The 11,450-nt window shown below is 37.5% G+C and overlaps 1 protein-coding gene across 1 annotated transcript in view; it reads left to right on the forward strand.

The window, feature by feature from the left end:
- HCRTR2 (hypocretin receptor 2) overlaps positions 1 to 11,450 on the forward strand; it is a 59,908-nt gene that overhangs the window by 23,187 nt on the left and 25,271 nt on the right. Inside the window, exons 2-3 of the mRNA XM_019537547.1 lie at positions 5,658 to 5,836; positions 8,845 to 9,088. Of these exons, the coding sequence (XP_019393092.1) occupies positions 5,658 to 5,836; positions 8,845 to 9,088 (423 nt within the window). The remainder of the gene's footprint in view (positions 1 to 5,657; positions 5,837 to 8,844; positions 9,089 to 11,450) is intronic.

The following is an 11,450-nucleotide window of genomic DNA, read 5'->3' on the forward strand; positions in this document are numbered from 1 at the left end:
GAAAAGGTTCAACAGCTAATCCATAGGAAAAAAATACATATAAATCCACTATGCTTAAAAAAAATTCTTTCACTGTTGATTATCAAAATATACATGTACAAAATAGAAACTTTTTTTCCTATTCAGCCTGTTTCACTTGAGAATGCCACCAACCAGTGCTTATAACTTCAAAATAAATTCCATATGAGATTATTGCAACATCAGAACCAAAGAATTATGATATAAAGTTATAAAGCAGGAAGGAGGAAGTAAATCAGCTTCTTATAAAACAAAAGAAAGTAATAAGGCTTTGTTTATATCTAGCTGGAAGTGTAAACCATTTAGTCAGCAAAATATCTCAGAACCTCTGTTACTAAGTTTCATTTATATAAATAAATATTTGGGAAGTTTCAGGTATTTTTAAAGGATAAACTTATGTTTCATTTGGGTTTAGAAGTAAAAATAGAAGGTTATTGAATGAGCAGTGGGTAGGACCCTTCTAGAGTGCTAGAGAAATGATTTAACATTGGAATTTAGACAAAAAATCGGCAATAGAAACCATCTAATACCAAAAGAAAGGCTATAGCACATATGTTTAATATGCTCAGGACAGTCTAAACCTCAAAGAAGCAAGCAGCTGCATTTTCCACAACCAGCTGGAGCCTTTGTATTTTTTTAATATTCAATTCCAGATACAATGAATTATGCTAATTCAATATATAGCTTTATACTCTATAATTAAAATATCCCAAGGCATTAAAATAACTGGAAACACATTTATTCATGAACAGCACTGATCTTTTCTGTCACATCTGAGTTTTTTTAATGGAACATAATGAGCTATCTGAAACTTTCTTTACTTAAACAAGTCAGTCAGCAATGTGACGCAATTGCAAGAAAAAAAGTAAATGCAATTTTGGGCTGCCTCAACAGTATTATTAGGTGTTAGGCACAGGAAAGAACAGTGTTTAACTCTACTAGGCACTGATTAGGCCTCATCTAGAGTATCCTGTGCAGTTCTGAGTTTCACATTTTAAGAAGGGTATGGAGAAGGTAGAGAGGGTCCAGAGGTAGGCAGGAAAACGATAAGGAAACCTGAAGAAGGGTGACTGCCCAAAAGCTTGCAACTTTTTTTCCAACTACTCAGTTGGTCTAATAAAAGCGATCACATCTACCCAAAAATGTCTATGTCTTTAGACCAACGCAGCTACGACCAAAAACCCAGCAACTAACAAAACTAGGCATTTTTATCTTGGAGCAAAGGCAATTAGGGTTGGACACAATAGAAGGCCAAATATCTGAAAAGTTGCAATAGAGAAAACAACTAGTCTTGATACAAAAGATACCAAACATGGCTTTAAACTACAACAAGGTACATTTAGATTAGATATAAGGATATTTCCTCTCTGTGAGGCAATAAGACAGTGGAATAAACTGCCCAGGGAAGTTAGGGAATCTCCTTCATTGGAGGTTTTCAGAAGGAGGCTGGATAAGTGTGGGACAGGGATGATTTAGGAGTAGCATTCCTCCCTTCATGCAAGAGGTTCCACCAGATGACCCTTAAGATCTCTTCCAACCATACGATTCTGTAGTGAGGACTTCATGCAGCATTTTCTTTATATGTAATCTTTGGTGTGAATTCACCATGCTCTTGTCAATACAAGTCAAATCCCTCATGAGAGTTCCATGTAAACGTTTTTCTGTGTTGAAAAATGTTTTCTGGGAAAATTTGCATACTTCCTCCCCACCAGTCATACTTCCTTCCATTGTGCTCCCCTAAAAGAAAGTTCAAATTTGGCATTCCATGTAAATTAATAACTGTAATATCCAATATAATCATACATTAAACTCTATGATAAACTTTGTAGAAATAAGTCTTATAAGAGCCATTTGACAGTACTACAATACAGCCTTCTAAACACACACCGCATAACTTATTTTAATTTTTGAGCTTTCACTGACACTCTGTGGCAAAAGTAAGAATAGCAGCCACTTTTAATCAAGTTCTTTTCATCTCTCTTTGCTAATTGTAAGATCAAGTTTTCATGTTTAGCAATTTCTTCATATTAGCAGAAGGCATATGTGGTCTGACTACGATATTTAATCATGAATGAGAAAATAGGTGGTGTAAAAACAAAGAGGTTTCCCACAATGCAAATTTGCATTTACCATTAAGGATTTCAAGTGCAATTTTTTTTTGTAAACTCAACACTAAAATTTCATGGAGGATTACAGAGTTCATGGCTGAACCATGAGCTATGAGTTGAGGATTGTAACAACAAAAATAATTCTCCTTTTTCTCCCTTTTCTTTTTCCCTTCTCTCATTTTTTTTTTTTTTTTACTCTGTCATTAAAAAATCTCTCTTCCTTCTCCTTCCTTTTCAACCCCTTTTTTGTATTGGGGCATTTCTAGGCTTTTTTTTATAAAATTTAATCACATTCAAGAATTGTCATCCAAGAATCAAAGAAGTTCGTTAAACTTGGGCTAGTGCATTATGCCTAGCTGGTATTCATAACACGCGACTTTCCATGTTTCATAAGTTCCATGTATCTTTTACCTTCATGCTATTGGAGTTTTGGTCATCTAAATCTCTTCCCATTTGACCTGGAACCCAGAGATCCCTCTTCCTCTACATCTCTAGGGATGCTAGGTAGTTGGGGTGTGGGAAGAGGGCCCTATTCAATTCAGATTTGGCCTGAATCAGGGACAGTGATTAAATTCATTAATTGAATTAATCCAATTCTGAAGATTCAATGCTGATTCAGAGAATCAGCAATTTGGACATAGACACAGCTAAAAAAGTTTTTTGTACATCCTTTGAGGTAGCAGGCATGGCTCATGAACGCTGTGATGCTGGGGCACATGGGCGTCCCACAGGAGTGCGGGGGGGGCCCTCCACATGCTTGGCAGTGAATCTGGAAGTGGACCAGAAGCCTGGAAGTACTTCTGGTCCACTTCTGGGTCTGCCGGGGAGCACATAGAGCACCCCCCTCCCCAGCTCAGCAATGGCATGTCAACAAAAATTGGGCCCTACTTGGAAGCAAAGATGCACCCACTTTGTGTACAGGCTTTTTTCCAGAGGCATTTCGTAACAGCTTCCTGTGTCCCATAATTGTTTCCCTAATTTAGAAAGACATGTCAGTAGGAACTTCATTAATTACTAAAGTAGTGCCTGAAACCATTAGTGGAAGTCCCATTGTGCTAGATAACATTCAAATAGGATAGAAAGTTAATTCCCCAAGAATTAGTGTTTAAAATTTTAGACATAATAAATGAGAATAAATAATTTGGCAAAAGGTTTGAACTTTTAAATTATAATTTCCCCCATTTCCTGGCTGTTTCATGTGATTGTAAGGGAACTCTTAGTTACTCATTCAGGGCATGAACAAGGGCAGAGCAATTATTGTGGTTCATATCATATGCTTCCAGAGAGTTTTTCTTTTTCCTGATAAGTCAGTGTAGTCTGGAAGCATTAGATGGGAATCAAGGTAATCCAACTCTCTTCCTTCATTGTCTTGATGTTCTGTATTGCCTTGGGCAATTTATGTTCATGCTTCACTTGCCTCACACACAAAATGAAGATGATAATATTGACTTTCCTCCCATGGGTGTTATGAGGATTAATTTGTTCATGTTGACATAAAGGTCTGAATATAGTATGTGAAATGCAGTGAATTCACTTGTGTTACTCTTGTAACCATCAAGCTTGATCCTGCTTTGTTGTCTCTGGAGAAGTTCTCCTGATTTGGTAATGCATTACCAAAATCAACGATTGCAGCCAAGTACCTTTCTACTTGACATAACAGGTTTAAAGGCATGTGTACACAACACAGGGATTTAATTCTCCCTAAGCTGAAGCAGTGGTTTTTTTAAAAACACCACTTGAATTTGTGGCAAAGTAAACCCCTGTGTCATGTATACCTGTGTTAAAGGCTGATCCTTACCTGCCTATCCAGTGGCGGGGAGGGGAAAGTGAGCTGCTGGTGGGCAGAGTGGTCCCTGAGCAGCAGGTGGGGAATAGTGCTTCCCTCCGCAGCAGCAGCAGCCCCCCTCAGGCAGCACCCAACTCAGGCAATCCCAAGGGGCATCACAGCTATGGAGGGAGGTACCAGGCCCTGACACAGCTTAGGCAGGCAGGCAGGCTCTGGGGGAAAGAAAAAAGATCAGGCTTGCCCCTTTTTTTCTGTGGAGTCTGCCTTCCTGGGCTGTTGCTGGGCTGCCTGCATGGCCCCTGAGCTGCACAGAGCCTGGTGCTTCACTCTGCAGGTGTGGGGTAGGAAACTAAAACTCCTTGGAGATGTTTTACTTTGCAGCACCCCATAGTCATTTGCTGTGTCCCAAAGTCATTTAAGATGCATTATGCTGCCAAATGTGCAAACAGCAATGCCGTTAAAGGAATGCCAAATGCAAAAGGCATTTAATCTGCTTTAAACTGACTAAAAAGTGTAATCTACCAATGGCCTAAAATCCCTCTTTTCCAAAAAGCATAAACATGGTTGAATACAGATGGATTTAAGGATAATCACTTAAGTGAAGAATGTGGAATTACTAGAAATCTCCTAGCAATAACCGTGTAACTAAACTTTTCATTTTATCACATTGTTTTTATTTTACATTTATTTTCTGCCAAAACATAGCAAGTAGTGAAAAAATTACCTCTGTTGAATATTCCACCTTTGTCAACACACAAGAGGCAACTGTATACTTCCTATCTAGATTGCTTTTAAGGCAAAGAACACAAGAAAAGTAACAAACTTACAGCCTTTTATACAAATTTCCAGTGTTAAACAGTAAAATTGAAATGGTCAGCAATGGTGTTTTATTTTTATAATATTTCTTTTGTGTCAACAAAGCTCATGATAGAAGTGTCACAGAGAGCTCTTTCATTTTTTTCCTCTTCAGATTTTTTTTTATGACATTAGTTTCTTTTACAGTATTCAAACATACTTGAGGAGTGATTTTCCTGATTTCTAAAACCTTTCAAGTTGGGGTCAGGATAGGCAAGGGGGAAAAAAGAATTTTTGAATCCTCATTCTTTTCCTGCATACTTATATGCTTTCTCCAAATGGATGATCATCAGAAAAACACTATGTTGATAATGGGTGTGCTTAATAATACAAAGAAAAATACAAAGAAAACTGTGTATATGTTTTGCTGGCATAGCTGTTTCAGATGTTTTGTACAGTACTGGAGTAAAACCTCCATGTATGCTGAAACGCAATTAAAATTGTCCATTTTGTTGTGGAACAATCATTGGTTGGTCCAAAATATTTTTCCAGTAGCAATTTTAATCCAACATCAAGATACTGGATGTAAATATAAAACAAACTTTTAATCATTTGTCTATTTTTTCTGGAATTCTTGTAGAATAAAGAAATGTTTTTAAAATGGACACATGGGAAATATTGTAAATATGTAATAAAAATAGTAACATCCGATAAGTAGACTTATTTACATTTCAACCAATATTTCTCAAATCTTAGTTCATAGAGGACTGATGTAGGTATTGGTTCCTCCTTGGTTTTCGATGCTTCTACAACTCCTACATTATATTGCATGTAAGTTTAAAAAAGGATTCCTATACCTATTATTAATAATCACCCCTTCAAAGTATACTTCTATTTGGAGTGTTCCTTCTATTTATTTCAAATAAATTAACTTTTTTTTATGAATTCAGTTTGTGTTGCAGTGTGGAAGAACCATCACATGCGGACAGTTACCAACTATTTCATAGTAAACCTCTCGCTGGCTGATGTTCTTGTCACAATCACTTGTCTTCCAGCCACTTTAGTGGTGGACATTACAGAAACGTGGTTCTTTGGGCAGACTCTTTGCAAGGTGATCCCTTATTTACAGGTATTGTACTCTACATTTTGTATGTACTTGATTCTTGCTAAAAGGAACAATACAGTAGAATCTGATTAACTAGTATATCCTTATAAAAGGGCTGCTATCAGATAATAAATGAATGCTCCAATTGTAAATGTCTAAATAGGTATTAAATACATCCAATAAAATACTTTGCTGAATTTGCAATGCAGTTTAATTCCCACCTTTATTTAGCAATATACCTACAGGGCCAATTCTCTGATGATCTACATAGGACCCTCATTTTTCCAGTGCAAAGTGGTTTATTATGCATCCACTTTGTACTACAGTTGATAACTTCTCAAGGCCTTTCGTAGTTAGAGTGGACTCAGAATTTCATACGAATGTAATACTTACTAAGCACTATTAGAAAGAGTTAAAACTGTCCTTCTGCTGTAGAAGTTATTCATACTGTCCCAACTGAACATCAGTTATTACCATTAGGCTATATAAATTATGAAAAAAAATGAAGTAAAACTATGTCAAACTAGTAAAATTACTAAATATGAATTACCGAACTTATCAGACTAGATTGATTTATGAAGATTCCACAATAATAAATCTTTTAGTCCCTTCATGGGTATAGATCCAAATGAATCACTTTCAAATTGTACCTTCGCTGCTTTAACTGAGGTCAATACAGGTCCCATGTACACAAAACACATGTAAGGAAACTGCATTGTTAAAGTTGCAGAGCCATGGTCAAGTAGAATAATCAACAGGTGGCAAGGGAAGTTGTGCGTGCACTACAGCCCTTTATTGTATGGAATCAGAACTGCCCAACTTGTGCTAGAGCCCCCACTCTGCTACAGTGGTGGGTTTTTGTACTTTCACCATCTGCATAACCTTTGACCCCACTGAATGTGAAAAGTTAGTGAAACTATCAAGCAGTGTTTTGAATACAAGAAAATAAGTCAGTGGTAGTTTATTTTCTGTAGCGGATAGAAGAATAAACTTATCTAATTAACTTCTACATGTTGGGTGCATCTACATGTGTTGCTATGGCAACATTGTTACTGCACTGTGATTTAGTACTACCTATAGGAAGAACTAAATCACAGCACAGTAAGAGCCCATACTAAACCGTATGCATGCCGCGTGGTTATTTTTAACAGCTACTTTGGGGAGCGTGTTGCTATGGTGAATTAGCTGCCACTCATGTGTAGACACCTGTGGATGCTATGTTACCATAGCACATTGCTATGGCTATATAACATCACATGTAGATATGCCCATTGAATGTCTGCAGAACAGTGGGGGTTTTTTTTCTTTAACTGAGAAGACAAAGTAATGATGCAGGTAGCTGGCACATCAAACAAAAAAACATATCCAATGTCTTTTCTTCAGTGTCTGCTGAGGACAAATACAGAAACAATACTTTGAGCAGAGACCAGAACTTAGAACTATTGAGTGAGTGCCCAGACTAAGGGGCTACAGAGTCAGGTTTCCTTTTGTACTCTATGTATGTCATCATCCCTCTTGGATACTTTCTGCACAAGTCCTTCAATATGAGGGATAGAATGTGTTCCATTCGCTCACCCTAGCCTAGTGACTAAGATCTCCTCCTATGTGGAAAATGAAGAGTTAAACCCTGGCTTTGAACTGGGTCTTCCACCTTGTGGGTGAGTGCTGTACAGACACTTGGCAACTATATAAAAGATGTAGCAACAGCACCATCACTACCACTCTAAATGAAAAAAGACCCTATCCCATTCTTTAAAAATCCTATTGGATTACTTATTTTGGAGAGCATTTTGAACTGCAGATACTGAGTCAAAGGAAGCCTACTTTCAGTTCTGAGTCAGATGCCCAAAGTCCATAAAAACAGTTAACACATCCACTTTTCTAACATGCCTTCATCTTAGCCTTAATGACTAAGTCACAAAAAGCAGCAAGCAGGAGAGGCTCATCCACTTTCTGTTAACTGACATCCCTTTGTGTTCAGGGACTTCAGGTAGGTGGAACTGAATCATATGATGATCACTTAGACATCACTTAGATGATTACTTAGCACAGTGGTTTTCAAACTTTTTGGGTTAGTGTATCCTGGTGGCCGGACATGGAGCAGTGTACCCTGGGCAGCTCAACGCAGAGCGTGGGGAGGGGGGAGGGAGGAAGGGTGCATGGCTGGACATGGAGGTGGGGTGGCGAATGGCTGAATGTGGAGTGGGGGTGAGGGGGTGGGACACAGCTAAATATGGAGTAACAACAGCTGCTATGTGCGGGCTTCCCTCACCCCCCCACATCCAGCTGGGCAGGTGGCACCTGCACAGCAGTACGACATCATGTATGGTGGCACCCCATCCCCTCCTGTCCACACATACCCCCTACAGCCTTCTCGTGTACCCCCTGACAACCCCTGACTGAGCACATATGATTACTTAGACATCTAATAGGCAGAATAGCATCTGGCACACTATTCCCTATTTCAGTTTCTCATAGTGGTGTAGGCTTTTTTGCTCCCTGTTCTGAGATGCCTAACTTACTCCAGGCACAGTATACCTCCATCCCTAATGGAGGATTTTGGATTATATTCTATGTGCCTAAAAGTTAGGTGGTAACACCTAGCTCTTAGGGGTTCAAGCTCTTTATTAGATCTAGCCATTCATGTAATATCTCAAACAGTGTACTCTTACAAGCACTGTTTTGCAAAATGTAAGATAGCTGCTTTTACTGTTTTACAGTACCTGAATCATCTACACTTACTTAAGTATATTGAATTATCCTGTGACAATTTTGAGTTATTCTATCAAGTCATGTGGAACTATATATAACTTAAAGTATTATTCAGAACAAGAAAGGGAGATAGAGACAGGATTATATTTTTTGTAAGAAATGATATAAAAGGGTATTTAATTTTTCAATAAAATACTATTTAATATCTCTAGTCCACAACATATCACTGTAAATAGATTCCCCTATGACTGTGTTAAAATATAAATCATGTCTAAAGTTATATATCAGGAATGTGTACATAATATTTTCCTTTTTCTTAGACTGTTTCAGTATCTGTGTCTGTACTCACTCTAAGCTGCATTGCTTTGGATCGATGGTATGCGATTTGTCATCCTCTGATGTTTAAAAGTACAGCCAAACGGGCAAGGAACAGCATTATAATTATCTGGATTGTGTCCTGCATTATAATGATTCCTCAGGCTATTGTTATGGAATGCAGCAGTGTTTTCCCAGGACTTGCCAACAAAACCACCTTATTCACAGTTTGTGATGAGCACTGGGGAGGTAAGTGTAATATTGTCCACCAGTATCGAACTTCTGCTGAAGTACTATAATCAAAATAGTGATTCACATTAGAATGCAGTCAGGTTTTATAAGAATATCACAATGTTCTTTCATAATTATATCATTCTGATTGAAACTACTGATTTTCAGGCCCTGTTAAACTACATCTCCCTTTATCTTGCTAATTTTTAAAGTAAATTTGAAGCCAAGTTTAGATAGATGCACAATATGAGACAATACATTAGTATGTGCATTATGTTAATATTTTCTGTGGGAACAAATGCTCCCAGCCTGCAAAGCTTCTTCTAGTAAAACTCCTATTGATCAATGGAAACTGCAGGTGAACAGGGACTACAGAGTCAGACCCCTATGATTTAGCATATGAGAATAGGCATTTCGTCCATCTCTCTGCTTTTAGTACTAGACTATTTTAAGTCTAGGAGAAATTAGGAATTGCAGTTACAGTTGAATATAACTACAACATTTACAGACATCAGCCCAGAAGCACTTGAGCTGAAATAGTCTCAATATCAATTACAGCAAATTGTCTCCAAGATGTTTTCCATAAAGGACCTCCGAATGCATCTATTATCCATGTCAGTCCTCCATTGTCCTGAAACTGTTGACCAGTGGGGTATGTTGCAAATCAGTACCCAGGCTTTTGAAGATATGGGAAGATGCATGACAAAGATGGAGAGGTTTTGTTCATGTCTGATATAATTTCTGGTCATTTATTTTTCTCTTATAGGAAACAAGGGAATTTATCTCCTCTTACTTCCATGTGATTGTACTGTTAATTATGTAAAACATACCTATAGTGCAGAATATATTTTCTGTATACTTAGATATAATTTAAAATTGAATATGAATTTAAATGAATGATATAAGCAAAGGGCCCGAAAGTTTCCTGAAAGCAAAAAGCCTTTTTTCCTTCCATATAAACATAACAATCCTATTTTTGTATTTCTGCCTTTGCATAAAATTGTTCTTGTAACCATAGTGAAATCACAACACAAGGAAATCTGATAATACAGTGCTCTTGGTAATTATTCCATTGGTGAACTTCAGCTATCTCTAAAAATAGTAATAATAATAATAATCCTTGCATTACTCTGTTTTAAACAACATTTAACTGTAGTGATTTGATGTGACATATTAGGGGAGCTTGTCAACATACAGCCTAGGTATTATGATATTATGACTTCGTTCTATCAATTAATGATGTGATAAGAGTAGAGGCAGCCATATATTTTTGGGGTTGGTTTTACTTCCAGACAAGGAATAATGGTGAACCATGAACACTAGTGACCTCTATTCAGATGGAAATACTTGAGGACAATGGGTTGACTGAAGCCTTTGAAAAATCAAGTTTTTTTTATTCGTTTCTGCATATGGATGGAGGTTGAAAAAGAAATCCAGAAACAGAAAAACAAAGACTAAAGAAGTTTGAAGCATGAAGGAAGGACATATGATCAATGATTATAGCTTTATAAGTGTTCTCTTTTTCCTGAGTTCATCTAAATTCAAATCTGGTTGGAGTGGAGAGTGTAAAAGAAATGTGGCTTCTGAGGACCCCATGATTTAGAAGAGAATTTATATACCTGGGATGGTGGATCTCTGACCAAATTCTAAAGAACAGTTGAGTGTTGCAGATATTTAAGCAAAAATGACATTTTGTTGTTCTGTATTGACTTTATGTGCTGTCTAAAGTACAGACCTTACTTTATGATGTAAACTTCATCTACTATGTACCACTGGAGAAGTGAATTTTAAACCATAGTCCCACAATGGGAAATTATGTGATTAAGTAGAGAGTATTCCAGGAAGCCCGAAGTGGTCATGGGGCTGTGAACAACTGAACCATAAGTTTTCATGACAATATAATGGGTAGAGATTTTAAGTGTGTCTGAGAAATGCCAAAGAAAGACAGTTTTGCAGCCTATCCAGAATAAGTGAAGCTGAAGAGTAGATAGGTCCTGCTTATGGACACAGAAGCTTGTTGAAAGTCTCCAAATTGATGATTTCAACCAGAGCTACAACAAATGGGCTCTTTCACATTGACAAAATGGTGGAAATCCCTACTAAATAAACAGATTTCATTGATGCTATTGGAGTGCTACCCATGACTGCAAATGGTGCAGTAGTTCTACACCTAGTTAAATAAAGGGAAAGCTATTGTCTCTTGTCTATTTCTCTTACTATAAATTATTCATTACATTTAGCAAGGTAGTCTAGTTTCATAGTTTCATGGTTTCTAGGGTCGGAAAGGACCTGAGCAGATCATCTAGTCCGACCCCCTGCCATGGCAGGAAAGAGTACTGGGGTCAAATGACCCCAGCAAGGTGTTCATCTAACCTCCTCT

This window comes from Crocodylus porosus, unplaced genomic scaffold (genome assembly GCF_001723895.1).
Source record: "Crocodylus porosus isolate Cpor-Errol unplaced genomic scaffold, CroPor_comp1, whole genome shotgun sequence".
In the NCBI taxonomy this organism is placed as follows: domain Eukaryota; kingdom Metazoa; phylum Chordata; order Crocodylia; family Crocodylidae; genus Crocodylus; species Crocodylus porosus.